An 18,178-nucleotide genomic window follows, 5' to 3' on the forward strand; every position below is an offset into this window, starting at 1 on the left:
TTGGGGGGGTGGGGGGCGTGGGGAGGTGGTGGTGTGTGCGCCTGGGTGGCTCAGTCGGTTAAGCATCTGCCTTCAGCTCATGTCATGATCCCGGAGTCCTGAGATCAAGCCTCCGGACTTGGGGGAGTCTGCTTCTCCCTCTCCTCCAAGCCTGTGCTCACTCTCTCTCTCTCTCTCTCTCTCTCTCTAATAAATAAAAACAAACAAACAAACAAACAATGCCTGGTGGTTAACAGCTGCCCTTGAGCCAAATCATAACAGGTCTGGTCTGCACATCTGCTAAGAGCCTGAGCCAACACTTCAAAGCTAGGAGATTGCACAGAAATCCGACGTTCTGGCAGAAGTGCTCTCACATCTGCATGTGGCACTGATTTTGTGCTGGAGGCTCATGCTCCACAGCTCCCTCTGGCCTCGCTGAGCAGCATGGAGGGGCTAGGGGAGAAGCGGGTGCCTGCCGACAGGCTCTCTGGTGTTGCCTCCCAGTCCCTGGAGTCCCCACAGACGCGGATGATGGGAATCTCAATAGTATGTGGGGAGAACTCGTATCACCATAAGGCCATGAGGCCTCTGTGCATTAGAGACCCACCCTGCAGGGTCACACCGAGAACCCTTACTGGGAACACTGCCCACCCTGCGGCGGTGACCCTCTGGGTGTGTCACAGAGAGTGGAGGTTGGGAATCCTCCCGCTGGGCAGAACTTGGGGTGCGACTGGGTTTTTACTGAGTCGCAAGCAGGGCCCCAGGCTCCAAATACACTCTCCCATTTAATTTATACAACCTGCCGGTGGGACTACAGGAGTCCTGTTTTTTTCCTGAGTGCTGGTATCTCTTCTGCTATTCACAAGAAGCTGATTTCATACCTGAGATTATGTTAAAGAGGTGATTTAGGGAGGGTGTGACCACAAAGACCAAGGGGTTAATGGGTTGGCGCTTAGAGTCACCCTGACTGGGATGGGGGTGGAGTTGGGGTCCATAAAAACTCAAGAACATAGAGGTTCAGAAAGCTCCCCACAAGCATGGTGTGCCCCAAGGGGGTGCGGAAGCTCTGTGCATCCACCCCGTACCTTGTCCTATTCGTCTCTTTCACTTGGCTCTGCCTAAGTTACAGCCTTTATGGGAAACTGGTATTCATAAGTAGTTGTTTCTCTGAGTTCTGTGAGCCATTCTAGCAAATTATCAAAACCGCAGGGGAGGGGGTAGGACGCCTGGTTTATATCTGGTTGGTCAGAAGTGGTCTCCAGTCATGACTGGCCTCAGAAATGGGGGCAGGCTTATGGGGCTTTAACCTTGCAGGATCTGGCTCAAACTCTGGTGGGCAGTGTCAGGAATAAACTGAGTTGTTAGATACCCAGTTGGTGTCCAGAGAATTGGAGAACAGGTTGTTGGTGCTGGATGACACCCCAGTGGGTCTTTTGTTACTGGTCCTATTTTACCAAAGATTCACGTAGGCTCACATGTTGTGAGATGGTGAATGGCCACATGTGGAATGGGTGTTCCCCAAGAAAGATGAATGAGATGTGGACATCACTGGGAATCAGAGATCCAGACCTCTGGCCCAACGACACTGCTTCTAGATGTGATGGCAGGAGGTGAATCTTTCTTGTCTCCCCCTGGGGTGGGGTTGAGGGTCCAAGGGCTTGTGTCTGCCACTGGGACGGCCAAATCATCCTAGGCAGAGGCATCTTTGGAACGGATTCTGTAAGGAAGCTTGAGCTTCAAAGGGCTTGCCCGGAACAGGCCCACAAGGAATCATCTCTCCAACCCACAGCCATAAATAAGGAGTGGGTCTGAACCGCTGTGTTAGAACCGTGTACTCCTACCCGTCCCTGGCCACATCTCACTGGGTCAAGGCTGGATATCTAACTTGTGAGCTGAGCTGAAGTCTCCCCTTAAGAACGTGAGCTAACAAAAAACAAAACAAAACAAAACAAAACAAAACAGAACGTGAGCTAACCGAGGAACACAGAGATGACTGTCTTCTCTGGAATTAGAAAGTCACATAGACCAAAGGCCAAGGGCTGCCGTATGAAGCCCAGTGCCCGGATGATCAAGCCCAGCACAGATGGGGCTGTGCAGAGAGCAGCTGAGATTAGAAACCACGAGGCCCGAGAAGGATGGAGCAGCAATACTTCCTACCCCGATTCCTTACAATAAAAACAGCTTGAGGAGGTTTCTGTTTCCTACAACCAGGAGTTCCAAAAGCAGAGAAAGAGATGAAGGAAAGCGCAGAGGTTTGGGAGAGAAAGCCAAGATGGCATTAGCAGTCACAGGAAGGACTGGGGGAGTGTGAACCCGGCTGTGGAGTCCACAGCAGACGTGACAGGGAGACTCACGAAGCCAGGAAAGAGGTGCCAGTGGGAGAGGAGAGGAAGCAGGAGGACAGAGGTAGCACCACGGTGGGACCAGAGCCAGGGAAATGGAGCAGGAGGCAGGACAGGTGAGCAGGGTCAGGGTAGGGAGGGCCCCCTGGACATCCAGCCTGAGCGGTACCTGCTGGAGGCTGCTGCTCCAGACACAGTGCTGCCAGCCCCCGTCCGCACCCTTGGAGTCCAGGCAGGAAGTACAGTTGGGCAGGAGGTGACAGGGAGTGGGGCAAGGGAGTGGGGGCGATGATTCCACTGGCATCGGGGACACGTTCAGCAGAGAGTGGCTGAAGCACGTCCAGTCGTAAGTGGGCTGCACTGAGAGAATGCGGCGGGTCTCCCCTGGAGTCAAGGACACAGGAATCAGAGCCTGGTCCAGGCCGTCGGCCCCTCCCCTCCTCCTCCATCCCTTGGGCCCAGGAGTCCAGGCCCCCTGCACCTCCCCAGGAGGGGGGCCTGTGGACTGAGCCAGCCTTACCTGTTCTCTTGAACTGCCTCGTCCACATGCACTTGCCCTCTCTGGTGCACTGCTCACAGTCGGCAGCCCCGCACACAGCCTCCGAGCAGTTCCCGGCCCAGAAGACCTCTCGCTGGTTGATCCGACAGTCGTTCTCCGAGGTGCAAGACCCATTCCGCCCGATGCAGGCACCCTCCGGGCAGTTGGTACACCATTTACAGCGGGGGGCCGATGCCTGGTGGGGGAACAGGGGCTTAGCAGGCTCCTCGGAGTCCCTGGAACCCCTCCTGACTCGGCTCTTCCCACCCAATCCCAGCTGAAGTGCCTGAGACACCCACCCCATTCACCTCTCCATCTCCAGGCTGCAGGGTCCGGGGATGGCGGGCCAGGCACTCACTGCAGGTCCGGAGACGTCGACATTCCTCGGGGGATCGAGGCATTGGGGAGCAGGGGGGGCCCCCGCAGCCCAGCCTGAGAAGGCAAGAGGCCTGGGTCAGCACACCCAGCCAGACCCCATACTACCACCACCTGGCCTCGCCCCTTCCTGGTGCCTCCTGGGCATCGTCCTGCAGGGCCCCCATGTGCATCCCAGGCTGGTCTCAGCCCAGGCCTCCCGAGGCTGCTTCTCCCCCACCCCACTCAGCAATGATTTCATGTCTCCCCTGCCACTCCCACAAGACACTGGGCACTATCCCCCACTCTCCACCCCTGCAGCCTCTTGCCCAGTTCAGGCCTCTTCCTCTTACTGCAGCCTCCTCCTCCTCAGCCTCCTCCCAGGTCTCTACCCACAGTCTCCCCTCACTACTGGCTCCTTCCCAACAGCCCCAGGGCTTTCTGCCCAGGCCTGGCCCTGATCGCCCCCGCTCAAATCTTCCTTGGCTCCCCATCACCCACACTGGAGGTTCATAATCCCTTACCCAAAATCTTTGAAGGCACACGTTTCAGAACTTTCCAGATTTTAGAAAAGCAGTGGGTGTACACAGTTACATAACACTCCTAGTGAAGTGCGGGGGAGAACCCCATAAATCAAACCCTTTAATAATTCAGGAGCAAACACAGTGACACATTTAATGGGATTAGCCAAGCCCATTAGTAGCCTCATACTGGTTCAGGATAATTCTGTAGCCCAAAGAGTTTGTGCTGAACCTAAGACAGCCCTTTCATCTTCCTGAGATATCTGGCTTCCCAAACAACAGAAGCCCAGCGCCACAGCCAGGCACTGGAAGCCCTTTCTGAGCTATCCCCACCCACAACTCTAGTCTCATTTCCCCCTAGTACAGATGGTCTTCTAAAATACACCAGGCACAGCCCCACTTCTGAACCTTTGCTGGTCTAAACTCTTGTGGTCATTCAGGAGTCTGTTCAGAGCCAGCTCCTCCAGGAAACATTCTTGGATGATAACCCAGCCCACAGGCAGGGCTACTCAGGGGTCCCCCAGCCTGACCCTGCCTGTGAGGCAGCTGACCATTTTCCCATGGGAGCTGGTATCCTCCTGATGGTACCCTCCTGAGGCCTCCTCGCAAGCCTGGCCTAGCACAGAACCCCCATCAGAGGGCACCAGACTGCCCACCCATGTGCTGATCAGTCATGATGGTTACCTATGAGCCTGGTCCCCGGACAAGCAGGCCCCATGGCACCAAGTACAGGCCCCAGACTGGTTACAGGCTTCGGGTGAGGGCAGCAGGCGGCAGGGGTCAGGGGGTAGGGTCAGGGCCAGCAGGCGGCCCAGGGCCACTCCCCCAAAGCCCCCTGAGAGGTACAGGCGGCCCCCTACCGCTGCCACTGCATGGGCCACAGACTCCTCCATCGGGGGCCCCACAGAGGCTGGGCCTGGGGAAAGACAGAGCATTCAGAGACTCAGGGAAGAGCGTCCCCACAAAGATGCCAGTCAGAGAGGGATGTCAGGCGGAGTGACATGCTAAGGACAGTAGACACAGAACAGACAGAACAGAGACAGAAGGCCAGAAAGGGCAAGAAAATTGGACATGGAAAGCAAGACCAAAGAGGGGAGACACAAACAGAAAAAGGAAGCAGAAAAAATGGGATAAGGATGGAGACACAAGCTTCTAGAACAAGACATAGGTTGGTTGCTGCACAACATCATGAAAGCAGGAGGTGCCACTGCATCGTTCATTTCACAAGGGTTCATTTTTTTTTAAGGGTTCATTTTCTAATGTGAATTTCGCCTAGTTTTTTAAATCCTCCAGGAAAAAAAGGCGGGGCGCAGGGGGAGAGAGAGAAAGTCACAGAGTAGTGAGCAAGATAGATTCTGGGCAAAAGGGAATTAGAGACAGAGGGTCAGAGAGAGAAGCAAAAAGAAAAGGAGGCAGGCCCAGAGCATAGGCAGTCACCTGCACCAGTAAGCGAAAAGACACTGTACAGGCCCCTTTCCAGCCTCTGAACAGCAGACTGGAAAAGAAACAGCCCCACGTTAACAGTGCTGTCTCTAGAGAGCGGGATCATGGGGGATATTTTTCTTTCTTATTTCACCAATTACATGCAATGAATATTATTACTTTTATAATCAAAACAAAAGATACACTTTCTAAGAAAAGAAAAAGAAGGCAGGCATCTCTGCAGGTGTTTAGGTAACAGAGGGGAAAGCAGCTTTGCCGTGGGTGATGAGTGAGTGTCCCAGGACAGGGGCTCCCAAGGGGAGCACTGGACTTACGGGTGAGGTCGGGCAGGAGCCAGGCATTGCAGTTGACTTGGTAGAGTAGAACATCGCTGCTGAACTCATCAGGGTCCGAGCGCCCCCCAAGGACCACCATGGTGTCCCCTAGCAGGGCTGAGGCGTGGAAAAGCCGGGGCCGGGGCTGTTGGGGAGACACCGCAGGATGGCCGGTCAGAGTCCACACTCCTCTGCTCACCCCTCAGCCCACCTGCCACCCTGACCCCTCCCACACCTCAGCCACCACCAGCCCACCCAACCCTAACCTCCCTCAAATCTCAGCTCCTTCCTCCGGGAAACCTCCTTCATTCTTCAGAGCAGTCCCCAGGGCCATCTCCCTTCCCTGGACTCCCAGAACCCCCATGCCCTGTGCTGTTCCCCAGGAAGCTGGCCCAGGCTGCTTGCGCTGAATCCTGCAATTCTCGTGTGACCTTGCCAGCTGGACTGGGGGCACCCTGGGGGTGAAGCTCGGGCCTCCCTTATAGTCCAGTCCCCAAAAGGGCTTGGAAAGATGTTTGCAGATGGAAAATCAATGGTCTCTACCCAGCACGTCCAGAGTCCAGACTCCCACCCGCTATCTACCTCCTTTGGCCTTGAAGGCAGGAGGCACAAGGAGGCTCAGTCCCAGCCCAGAAGGGGAGGCTGGGGAGTGGAGGAACCTGTCAGGGCCACCCCCAGAGTGGGGCAGAGCTGGGACCAAACCAGGCCTCTGACCTCCTGCTCTAGGATTCTTCCCTCCAAGTGCGTAGTGCAAGAAGGGGAGACGTGAGGGGTGCCACAGTTCAGTCGAGGGGACTGGGAAGAAGGGGAGTAGGAATCCAGGGTTGAGCTAGTCCCTGGGGTGCTGGGAAAAGGGGGGCCCCCCTCCTTCCTGCCCCCCGTGTCTGTCTGTGTACACCTCTCTTCCTGACCTTTGCCCCCTGGGAAGGGGCCAGCAGGCTCCAGGTGCGGTCAGGACAGTGCAAGGAGTAGAGCTCAGGGGACGGGGCTGCCAACTCCACATGGAAGCGGAAACCCCCAAACACGTAGAGGGAGTCCGTGGCCTCGTGGTACACTGCAGAATGACCGTAGAGACCTGGGGGGGGAAGGAGTGAGCAGAGACGGGGGCTGATTAGGAACGATCTCCCACCTTCCTGGTCTCCCCTTCCTGGGGCCACACTACCTAGGAGCTCTCCTCAACTCCTCCTTCCTGCTACGGCTCGAAAGGACAACCACCAGAGACTCTGGGCAAGGGAAGAGAGGGAGACAGGGTGACCTGAGTGTCCTGGGTCGGGGGAGGGACAATGAGCAAAGAATGGAGAAGGAAAATACCTGAGGGACAGGGATCTAGGACCCACCCGGGAGAGGAACACGGTGACCCCCTGACACTGGGCTGGAGATGGGCAGCCTATCCTGGAGCGGGGTGAGGGGCCCGGGCCCCCATCCTCAGCTAGAGAGAGAAAGGCTGACCTTTTCAAGAGCTGCTCTGAGGATCTGCGTGGGCATGGGGGGAAGACAGGGGCCTCAGGGACAGTGACGACAGGGTATGGCAGTGGACAGAGAGCCTACACAGAGCCCCAGCTGGCCAGGTGCCTGCCCTGTGCCCAGCCCTACCCGTGGGAGGTGTCCCACTCTGGGCTCCGGACACCCAGGTGCCAGTCACCAGCTGGTACTCGAAGAGCTGCTGGTTGAAGCCACTTTCAGGGGAGTAACCGCCCACCAGGAGCAGAGACAGGCCTCGGCGGGATGTAAGGGTGTGACCAGCAACCGCTGGAAGCTCCACAGTCTGAGGAACCTGGGGGACAGAGGGCAGAAGTCACCAGGGAGCTGGTGAGGGGTGATTTTATGGGCAGAAGCAAGCCTCAGAACTCAACACTCCCCTCGAGCCTGTAAGGAGGTAGTAAGCTCCCCAAAGCTGGCCAGACCCTAAGCTTCCAACCGGCCATGGTCCCTGCAGGCGTGCGGTGGGGCCCCCTGCCATTTCCACTCGCTCACTGTCACTGATGCAGGTCGGGGCAGCCTGCTGTTCCTCTGGGAAGCCCTCTTCTCACTCTGGCTGCATGGGGCTGATCGTACCCGCCCCACAGTGGGCCACAGCCCGGCCCGGCGGACAAGAGTATCCCACCCACTTGGCCACAGGCTGGCTTGGGAATATGACGTGACACAGGATGGCCAGTGAGATTCAACTCTCGGACCCGTGCTGGAGCCCTGGGGAGAAGCTGCATCCTCTCGGGGGTAGGATGGGCAGGAGCCACTCTGGCCCTCCCTGCTAGAGATGGATCATGGGGGCTGGGAGAAGAGGGGGCTCACCTTCTCCTGCCGCCACTGCAGGGTGGTGAGGTTGAGGATCCAGAAGTCGCGAGCAACACCCCCAGCTGTGAGTCCCCCCAGAAGGTACATGGCACCACGGCCAGAGGACACGTAGGCAGCTGCGTGGAAGGAGCGGGGTGAGGGGCCCGGGCCCCCATCCTCAGCTCCCGCCAGCATCTGTGTCCAGCGTCGCTCACTCACTGAATACCTGGCACCATGGAGCAAAAGAGAAGTCTTGCTATAGTTATCCCAGCATCACCTGGGATGACCCTGCAATAAGTATCCTAGCATCACCTGGGATGATCCCTCACACACACAGATATCCCAAAATCCCTAGGGTGACCCTCCTATGACAACCATCTTACCATCCCCGCCTCCCCCAAGTAGCACCACCCAAATAAGTATCCCAGACCCCGAGGTGAGCCTCCTGTGACAAGTGTCCCAGCATCTTTTAGGGTGTCCTTCACCTGCAGAGGTCTTTTTTTACATCAGGTTTGGTTTTGTTTTCACCCCTAAAGGACTCTTATGACACACATCTCAGCATGTCCTGAGGTGACCTTCTCTCATTCACGCATCCCACCTCCTGGAGGCAGTCCTCACCTGTACAGGTTTCCTAGTAGTCCCTGGGGGAGGCCTAGGCCCCCAAACATCCACAAGGTGGCATCAGGTCCCTCCACCATGGTGTGCCCGAGGCGGTGTAGGAATCGGCTGGCAGTGTCCTGGGGGTGGAGGTGGGGACGTGAGGGGTCAGGTGAAAGTCATTATAAAGTGTCAGGCTGGGTGTAGGGTCGGAGGGGTGGTCCCAGAAATGGTGCGGGGAGAATGATCCAGAGGCAGGCTGTGTGGCCCCTCCTTGGAGAGTGGCATCCACAACTCACAGCTGAGAGGCGGCTGTCCATGAGGGTCTCCCAGACCAGCTGCCCGCCATCCAGCTTCGTGGCACAGTCAGGGCCCCCGAAGCCCTCGGCACAGATGCACACACCTAGGCTCTGGGGAACAGTGGAAGGAGGCTCAAGAGGGAGCCCAGATCTCTACCTGGGTCCCACTCGGCTTGCCTGTCCTCCACATACCTGGTTACAAGTCCCCGCCCCACTGTGGGCGTTGCAGTTCTCAGGACACAGAGCCATGCGGCAGTGGGGGCCAGCCCAGCCCTGGGGACATCGGCAGAGTCCAGCACCTGTGGCTCCATCTTGGGGGATGCACTCCTGGGGGACAGGGCAGCTCCCGGGGCCCCCCGACCCGCAGCGGGCGGAGCCCACTGAAGCGTTGAACCCCCACGATGAGGAGCCATTGGCCTCCCAGTGGAGCACGAGCAGTCCTGTTGGGGGAGAGGCCAAAGGTTTGTGGCAGGGCCAGGTTCCAGGGCATTGCTCTACCCCAGGTTCTCAGTGTCACTGGCCAGGACAGCAAGGCCCTCCTCATCATTTATAATCACTGCCACACTTAGCTGTCATCCTGCACCCTGCACACCCTCTCCCTCATCCAACCCATCAAATTCCCATTCCAATCCCATCACTGGCAAGCTCCAAACCCTCCACAGCTCCCTGCAGCTCTGACATAAAACCCAGTCTCCTTACAAAATAGATTAGTGGTGGGGGAAGGGAGCAGGAATTAGTTATATGCTATGCAAATAGTGCCTCAATAAAATTATGTCCAAAGCAGGTGGGCAGCTGTAGGCTCTCTGACCTTAAGGCCGCCCTGTGCCCCAGACCTAAGCACTCCAGCACCGCAGGCCCCCTTCTGGCCTCTTAGGGCCTGGGCACCTGCTCCTCTGGCCTGGAGAGGTCGCCCTCCTCCCTCGCCCCTTCCTGTGCTTCAAGTGAAATATCGCCTCCGCAAAGAAGCCCTCCCCAACTCCCCAGACAGGCCAGGTGCCTGCTCCTTCCCACATCCTCTCCTCCCTTAGCAAAGGTGCCACTCTCCTCACTCTAACTGGTTAAGCGCTGTTTGTCACCCCCTGCAGCCCCTCCCACTGTCAGTCCACGAAGGCCTGTGTCCCTCATTCATTCCTGTATCCTCAGCATCCAGCGCAGGTGCAGCTTGGTACACATTTGCTGAATGAAATAAAATCGACGGCCCCTCGGGTCAAGTTGCTCCTTGCAGAGGGGGTTTGGGGTTTCAAGCGATCCCCAGCAGGCCCACGAGCACTCCGCCCTCTCTCTCCCAGCCTCGGAGATCTCTCTGATCTATGATGTGAAGAGAAGTGTTTCCAGGCTCGGGCCCAAAGTGCCCCAGGTAACAAATTATTTTTAGCACAACTCCATCAGCCTGAGCTGGTTTCCCAAACTCCCAGCATTGCTGATGTAACGGGCCTGGTGATTCTTGTTTGTGGGGTGTCCTGTATGCTGTGGAATGTAGAGTGGCATCCCTGGCCTCCCCACTCATGATGATCAGAGTGTCTCTAAGATGTAGCCAAAGGGCTCAAGGGGCAAAATCACCCCTGGCTGAGAACCACCAGGCTGAGGAGATAGGCAAGGGGCCTTCACACCAGCCACATTCTGTGTCCCCCAAAGACTTGTCCCCAGCCAGGGCAATCCTCTCTACTAGAGAAATGGAGGCCTAGATGTGGCAAGTCAGGGGCAGAGTCGGGCTGGGTCTCAAGCCCACCTCGGGGGACAGCATACAAGAGGGCAAGGATTACACAGCCTAGGACAGGCTCCCACTTTCCCCAGTCCCCATACCAGACAGGGCCTGCACTGTGAGGGGCCTGTCCCGCCGCTGGCCACAGAAGGCAGCAATGAGGCTCCGGTCTGACTGGACGACACCAGTGTCCAGGAAACGCGGGAATCCATCAAAGGCCAGGACGTAGCTCAGCTAAAGGTGGAGGATGCAGAGTGAAGGATCAGGGGACAGGAAGGGTGAGAAAGAGGGACACCTGGGGTCTGGGAGGAGGAGGAGCTCAAGAGGAGAGGCAATCTGAGACCGGGAAGCAGGCCGCTTGACACTTCTGGGCAGACTGTCAAACAGTGGCGTGGAGGCCACCGTCCCCCTCCTGTGTTCACAGCAGACATGGTTAATCAATCAGGCACTCTCACATGGAGCCTCTTTCTCAATACATAGCTCCTGGTGGCCACTACCTACTGGTGGGAGCTGGCACACAAAGAACAAATATTAACCATGCCCAGACTGGGGAGTGGGGACTCCGGAGATGGGAGGTGGTCTGGGGAACCGGAGGTCTGCGGTCTGAGGAAGAGAGCTTTGGATTTAGAGAATAAAGAAACAGGGATATGGGATTAGGATCTGCCTGCCGATTCAGACTGGGTGGGGGAGACATGGGCCTGAACTCTGGAGCCCTCGGGACTCACCGTGCAGGGGGTGCTGCTGTCAGGGGAGAAGGTGAGGGTGAGTGGGGGACAGAGGGTCCCAGGGGCACAGGGCTGTAGCACCTCGGTGGCCGAGACAACCCACACACAATAGGACAGGCCTGGCCCGGCTCTCGCTGCCCCGCCACCTGGAGGCAGCAGCCCCCCAACCCGGCGTGAACCCAGGGCCACTGAGGACACGTTGGTGAGGAGGGCACGACCTCCACACTCCCGGAAACAGGAGCCACCAGCCCTGGGGAGATGGAGGAGAGAGAGCAAGAACGTCAGACCATTCCCACCCCATCCCATCATGTCCCTAACCCCACCCAGGCCCACCTGGCTGACCCCTGGCTCACCGGGGGTCCCCATAGTAGCCGGGGGAGCAGAACTGGCAGTGGGCACCTTCAGTATGGTCCTGGCAGAAGCAGAGCCCGCTGAGGTTGTCACAGTGGCCACGGCGCGGGTCCCCGTGCCCGTTGCACTGGCAGGGCCGGCAGCCACCCGAACCTGTGGCGTTGCCAAAGCTGCCAGGCCGGCACCGTTCGCAGTGCTCCCCCCACGTCCAGTCTGTGGAGGCCCCACAGGCAGGACGTAGAGTCAGGGCAGGGCAGGAGCCCGGAACACTCAGCTGATCCCTGACCCCCCATGGCTGCTCCAGAGGAAGATAACTGGGGCCAGATTGGGGAGGAATTGCAAGCCCCAAGAGGGGAGCCTGAGGCCCCACCAAAGAGATGGCTGGCACTGAAACCGTTTGGGGTCAGGAGCAGGCAATGGGGCAGGGGGACCCAGAGCTGGGTGAGGGGACCCAGAAGCCCAGGCAGAGAAAGGAAACCGGAGGCCGGGGAGGGTCCCTGAGGCCAGCCCCAGGAGTTGAGGATGAGGCCGCTCACCCTGGCACTCATCACAGAAGCCAGGTCCCCGCTTGCGACAGTGGCTGTGGAAGTTGCAGCCGCAATCCCGGGAGCAGCGGGGCGCAGGGGGTCCCGGGGCGGGTGTGGGTGGGGGCAGGTCGGACGTCCAGCCCAGGTCACACACACAAGTGAAGTCGGGGGGACCGCTGCACACACCATGGCCACAGTCTTCCAGGCACCTGAGGGTGTGGCGGGGGTGGGGAAGGGCTGGGCGGGCCGGAGCCCCCAAGGCACACCTCCCTCTTGTCCCCTTCCACCCCATCCTCTCCCCAGCAACGCCATCACTGGGTATTGCCTGCTCCTCCGCCCCACCCAAGGACTCTGTGGGCGGCCCTGTCTCCAAGGTAACCCCACCACACGTGGTAACTCCTGTCTCTATAGTAACCACATATCACCACTGGTGATCTGCTCTGTGAAAACCCCTTTCAACTTGGTCCTCCTCCATCTCCATGGCAACGCTGAAGACTATGGCCCGCAGTCTGTGGGTGATCTGTCCCCACAGTAACTAGTGTTACACCGGGGGACCCTGTCACTCTATGAGGACCTACCCTGCAAAGTAAAAACCCCAGGCTCACCAGAGATGCTGGTTCCCTGGGAGGCACCCCTCCCTCCATCTCCATAGGCCCAGCTCTGGGGCGACATCTCCATGGAAACCCATACCCACTCACGTGCGGTTGCAGTACGTGATGCCATCGCCCTGGTAGCCCCGCTGGCAGTGACACTCATAGCTGAGGGGTGTGTTCAGGCAGGTGGCCCGCAGGTGGCACCGTGCCAGACCCAGGCGACACTCATCCACATCCGGGCAGCGGGCGTATGCCCAGCGTGCAGGAAGGGCCACCGACAGCCCCAGGCCCTCTCCCACCCATAGGGAGCAGTTGCCTCCCCCCAGCGGCCCTGAGAAGTCCCCCTGGAGGCACCTGGGAGGCACAGGAGATGGGAGGTTTGGAAGGGAGAGATGATAAAGGAACGAGAGACACAGCCAGGGAGAGAAGGGCCAATGGGAAGGAAAGAAATGGAAATATGAATATGGAGAGAAAGACACGAGGAGAAATGAAAGAGACAGATGCCCAGAGAAGTCAGGCAAGATTTTAACAGGCAAACAAGAGAAAGAGACAGGAAAACAAAGAAAGGAAGAGAGAAGGAAAGACAGAAACAGAAGGACAAGATGGGAAGACCAGAAGAAACCAGTCACAGAGACAGGGAAAGAGTAGGGATGGAGAAGGGGAGGAGAAACAAAGAGACCATGGTCATTAGAATCAGGGCAGGAGGAGAGCCGCACACCCTGCCCGCCCTCCACCCTCCACCCTCCAGCCACCCAGCCTCACCGTCCCAGCGTCGGGTTGTCCTCATTGCCACACCAGCCGCACTCATGGCTCTGCAGACACTCGTGGCAGGTCAGGAAGCGGTCACAGCTCCGGCATCGAGGTTCGGAGTGCACGCTGTAGGGCAACAGGTGTGGGTAGGCGTGTCTAAGCCCTCTCCCCCCTCCCACACCCCCCTCTTCTCTGTGAGCCCTGCCACCCTGCCCAGACTGCACCTGTCGTCCCAGCCTCGGCAGCCCCCGTGCGGGTACCGGGCCAGGTAGGCGGCAAACAGGAAGCAGGTGTGGGTGGACTGACACCAGGCACACTGGCTGGAGTTGGCCAGGCAGTCATCACAGGTCAGGCGCCTGGGGACGGGGAGCAGGGGCAGGGTCAAACCGTGTACCGGCCCCCACAAACCCCCTACCTACCCTCTCTCTGGGCCCAGGCGGCTCACTGGCTACAGAGCGGGGGACATTCCTCGGGGCTCTTCAGGGCACCCCGACTCCGGCCTCGCCGGCTGCATGCAGCATCCCCTTTGCGGTTGGTGCTCTGATGCCACTCGCAGAAGGGATCCTGGGGAATTAAAAATGTAAAAGCCCAGTTAAGTCATTTACCTTGGGCTCCCAGCAACAGTCCCATCACCAGCTCAAACCCACAGAACCCCCCCTCCAACTCCCCTCCCCTCCCCAGCTGCCTGCCTCTCCAGGCTTTCCCCTTCCTGGAGGGCATTCACAGGACCCACCTTCCTAGGACCCACACCCCTTTGGGGGCAAAAGAACACGTATGTGTGGTCTAGTTGGGGCCAATCCATCCTTAAGATCCAGACGTGGGCCAGGGACCACATTCCCTCCTCTTCTAGCCTCACAGATGGGTCTGAGAGTCAGCACAAGACCCAAACAGAGCCAATGAAATGTGCTTCTAAGACTTCAGTTGAACTGGGGGTGAAAGTGGGGTGGGGACAGAAAGGTACTCTCTTCCACTTGGGACTCGGGGCTGAGCAAGGGGGTGAATATCTGGAGCCCTTGTGGCTCCCTTGCCACTCCCAAGGAATAATTCTCCAGGGAATGGAGAGGTGGGTGTCTGACTACATGGTATGTAACAAAGGCCTAAAGACCTACTCCTGGGCTCTGGTGCCCCAGCCTATAAATGTCCCTCCAGTAAAGAGGTGCTAAGTTGCGTTTTCTGGCCCTTACAACAGGGACGGTCTTGACTGCCGGGAGCCTACTCTCTAGCCTCTCTCACCTCCAGAGCAAGGACAACGGCCCCATCTCTCTCTCCCCACTGCACCCAGGAGACCTCTCAGATGCCCATGCCAACTCCAGGGGGCCCTCCCCCTCCCCAGTTGCCTGATTCAGCTGCCTTGATCTTGAGACCTCCCCTCCGTGGCTTGGCAGGCACCTGAGTGCAGGCGTGACAGTCACGATGTTCCTCACAGAGAGGGCAGAGGGCAGGCACCAGCACCAGCAGGGACCCACCGGCCCCGTCATCCCCGCAGTGGGCCCCGCTCTGGCGCAGGTGGCAGGTGGCGCTGGTCAGGCACCAGCCGCAGCCCTGGTCCGCCAAGCAGCCCAGGCAGGAGGAGTAGGAGGAACAGGCTGAAGAGCGGTAGGGCTCCAGGAAGAAGAAGGAGATCTCCTGGGGGAAGGGCTCACATGAGGGGCTGGGGGCCACACTCCCCAGTCCCAGGGCAGGAGTTGAGGTTAGGGGTAGGGGTTGGGCTTTAGAGCTAAAGACTTAAGTGTTTGGAGACAAAGTTGAGAACTCAATCATGTAGAAATTCAGGATTTGGGATGAGCAGACAAAGGGGGATCAGGGTTTGAGAGAATCTAGAGATTAGAGATCCAAGTATGGAGGCAGCAGTCAGGGCCAGTGGGGTAAGGGCAGGAGGAGTCAGATGTGGGTCGAGGTCAGAAGTGAGATCAGGTCAGAGTCTGGGGGTCAGAGGTTGGGGTCTGGAGGGCTCAAGGAGACTCAAAGTTCAAGTCAGAGAGTGGGAGGTCAGGTCAAGAGAGTCAGACTTTGCGGTCTGGGGTTCAGGTAGTTCAGGGGATCTGAGGCTGGGGCCTGGGTACTCACGCTGCCACCTGGCACGCCAGTCCGGTCCCACAGCAGGGTAAGTTCGCTATGCCCAGGGCCTGCCGAGCCATTGAGCTGGCCCCGGATCTCCACCGCGTACTTGTGGCCCCGGCCAGGCAGAGGGAAGAGGCGAGCAGACCCCGGGCGCTGTAGCCGCCTCGTCTCCTTCTCCTGCTGAGCCACCCAGCGCCCCACCTCCTCCTGCATAGGGGTGAGGGACAGACAGAGGCCTCAGAACGTTCCGGCTGCCCCAACCCCTGAAACCCCGAAGAGCCTCAACCCCACCTAACACTCACCTCCATCCTGGGAAGAGGAAGAGGGCCTCAGAGTTCCTTGGACCCCAAAAACCTCCGAGAACCCTCAACCCCCCCAACACTTCCACCCACCTCCTCCTTGGGGGAAGTCTGACTCAGTAACTTAGGCTTTCTTCATCTTCTTCAAAATTCCCCATCTTCTTCAAAATTCCCCATCACACAATTCCTTTCATAACTGAAAACCCCAGGGTCCTCCCTCCACTGAGGATATATCCCACGTCTCTGATTTCTCCCAGGTCCTCCCCTGCACCACACACCAAAGTCCCTGTATTTATAACCAACAGCCCCTTGAATGTTCCGGCACCCTCACCATGTTTTCCGTATCAGGGCCCCGGGCCATCCGGGCCAGGACATGTAGACGCTGGGCCCGGGCCCACACAGCTACATCCTCAGCCCCCGGCCCCCCAGGCCCTCCCGGCAGCAGTGGGTGGATGAAGCCACGGTAGACCAGGGACACGTCGGTCTCTGGGCTGGGCGTCAGAGTGATGGTCGTACTGCGGACAATCAGGACCTGGACCAACCGGGAGGGAGGGGATGCATGAGTGCCTCTCCGCATGGCCCCATGGTGTCCACACCCCTCAGGTGAACATCAAAGCCCGAAAAGATCAGGCACCCCAACCTCCTTCCCTCTTTCATCAAACAAAAGACAGAGGCCAGGGGCCCTCTGAGTTAGGACTCCAACTTCGACAATAGACAGCAGGGTCCTGACCCCCACTCATCACCTCTCTCATGAAACTCCGGGACCCCAGACCTCTCAAGCTTCTTCTCCGACATTCCACCTTTCCACTAAACCCCTTGAGAGTCCATGCTTTTTAAAAAGTCTCTTAACTACAGGGTTTGGAGAACTTCCAAGTTAGTGGACACATCTGTGCGCCAGCAGATGGTCACACCCCAGCTCTATGGGGACAGAGCTCCTTTGCTCATGGCCCTTCTGGACCTCACCCTATATAACTAACATGTTCTCTGTTATATAATAAACAAGTACATGAGTTAAAAAAAAAAAAAAAAAAAGGAGTCCAGATCCAACATTCAAAATGACAGATACACTACATGATTAGCACACATTTTGTAATTGCAAAAGAATGGAATAACCCCAGTAATTGTCAATGGGAGACTATTTATTTAAAGTATAGCACTTCAGGCCTAGAATCTAAATGAAATATTACAAAGCTATAAAAGAAAAGAAAAAAGAGGGTGTTTCCTAAGTTCTAAAAAGCTTGCTAGCATACATTTTTTTTTAAAGATTTTATTTATTTATTCAAAGACAAAGAGATTGAGAGAGAGGCAGAGACACAGGCAGAGGGAGAAGCGGGCTCCACACAGGGAGCCTGATATGGGACTCGATCCTGGGTCTCCAGGATCATGCCCTGGGCCGAAGGCGGGGCTAAACCGCTGCGTCACCCGGGCTGCCTGCTTGCCAGGATACATTAAGAAATGAAAGGAACGGTGCCTGGGTGTCTCAGTTGGTTGGGCGTCTGCCTTCAGCTCGGGTCATGATCCCAAGATCCTGGGACAGAGCCCTACATCAGGCTCCCTGCTCAGCAAAGAATCTGCTTCTCCATCTCCCTCTCCTTGTCCCTCCCCCTACTTATGCTATCTTGCAAATAAATAAATAAAATCTTTTTTTTTATAAATTTTATTTTTAATTTATTTTTAAGTTTTATTTATTTATTCATAGACAGAGAGAGGCAGAGACACAGACAGAGGGAGAAGCAGGCTCCATGCAGGGAGCCCGATGTGGGACTCGATCCCAGGTCCCCAGGATCACACCCCAGGCTGCAGGCGGTGCCAAACCGCTGCGCCACCGGGGCTGCCCTAAATAAATAAAATCTTTAAAAAATAGAGAGAGAAAGAGAAAAGGAAGTGGCAATATACTGTGGCTAGAATATTACTTTTTGTGCAAGAAAGAAAAATAATTAAATGTCGCATTTACACATATTTGAATAGGTAGACCCTGCAAGGGTATAAAAGAAATCCAAATAGATCTTCTAGGGAAAGTCAGGGTGGGTTGAGTTGAGGAGATGCTGGGGACAGCTTCCCACACTGAAGGTAGGGAGTGGAATAGATGGGAGAGATTTTTCACTCCACAACTTTTTACATTATAGCTTTTGAACCATACAACTATATTACCTCTTTTAAAAATCAATAAGGAGGGGCACCTGGGTGGCTCAGTCAGTTAAGCAGGTCAGCTCAGGTCATTATCTCAGGGTCTAAGATTGAGCCCCATGTGGGACTCCACGCTGACCATGGAGTCTGCTTAATATTCTCTCTCTCCCTCTCCACCTCTCCCGTTCTCTCTTAAAAAAAAAAAAAAAAAAAATTTAACAAGAAGCCACTATGGAAAAGTTTGGTGATTCCTCAATAAGCTAAATATTGAATCACCACATGACCTAACAATTCTGCTCCTAGATATGTAACCCCCCCCAAAAAAATAGGTGTTTGTTGCAATATATACAAATTTCAAATCACCTTCTACGCTTGAAACGTAATA

The 18,178-nt window shown here is 56.8% G+C and overlaps 1 protein-coding gene across 3 annotated transcripts in view; it reads right to left on the reverse strand.

The window, feature by feature from the left end:
- MEGF8 (multiple EGF like domains 8) overlaps positions 1 to 18,178 on the reverse strand; it is a 42,551-nt gene that overhangs the window by 7,707 nt on the left and 16,666 nt on the right. For 2 of the 3 annotated variants that reach the window (XM_038528725.1, XM_038528722.1), the window contains exons 13-34: positions 15,998 to 16,198; positions 15,374 to 15,574; positions 14,696 to 14,932; positions 13,752 to 13,870; positions 13,531 to 13,662; positions 13,319 to 13,432; positions 12,662 to 12,910; positions 11,973 to 12,172; positions 11,439 to 11,649; positions 11,086 to 11,335; positions 10,462 to 10,594; positions 8,851 to 9,098; positions 8,659 to 8,769; positions 8,381 to 8,499; positions 7,781 to 7,988; positions 7,085 to 7,265; positions 6,403 to 6,566; positions 5,492 to 5,636; positions 4,419 to 4,650; positions 3,159 to 3,291; positions 2,842 to 3,055; positions 2,491 to 2,705 (exon numbers count right to left, since the gene is read on the reverse strand). In XM_038528725.1, the coding sequence (XP_038384653.1) occupies positions 2,491 to 2,705; positions 2,842 to 3,055; positions 3,159 to 3,291; positions 4,419 to 4,650; positions 5,492 to 5,636; positions 6,403 to 6,566; positions 7,085 to 7,265; positions 7,781 to 7,988; positions 8,381 to 8,499; positions 8,659 to 8,769; positions 8,851 to 9,098; positions 10,462 to 10,594; positions 11,086 to 11,335; positions 11,439 to 11,649; positions 11,973 to 12,172; positions 12,662 to 12,910; positions 13,319 to 13,432; positions 13,531 to 13,662; positions 13,752 to 13,870; positions 14,696 to 14,932; positions 15,374 to 15,574; positions 15,998 to 16,198 (4,017 nt within the window). The remainder of the gene's footprint in view (positions 1 to 2,490; positions 2,706 to 2,841; positions 3,056 to 3,158; positions 3,292 to 4,418; positions 4,651 to 5,491; positions 5,637 to 6,402; positions 6,567 to 7,084; positions 7,266 to 7,780; positions 7,989 to 8,380; positions 8,500 to 8,658; positions 8,770 to 8,850; positions 9,099 to 10,461; positions 10,595 to 11,085; positions 11,336 to 11,438; positions 11,650 to 11,972; positions 12,173 to 12,661; positions 12,911 to 13,318; positions 13,433 to 13,530; positions 13,663 to 13,751; positions 13,871 to 14,695; positions 14,933 to 15,373; positions 15,575 to 15,997; positions 16,199 to 18,178) is intronic. The other variant, XM_038528724.1, reaches the window with a different exon arrangement.

The sequence above is a fragment of the Canis lupus genome, chromosome 1 (assembly GCF_011100685.1).
Source record: "Canis lupus familiaris isolate Mischka breed German Shepherd chromosome 1, alternate assembly UU_Cfam_GSD_1.0, whole genome shotgun sequence".
Taxonomy (NCBI): domain Eukaryota; kingdom Metazoa; phylum Chordata; class Mammalia; order Carnivora; family Canidae; genus Canis; species Canis lupus.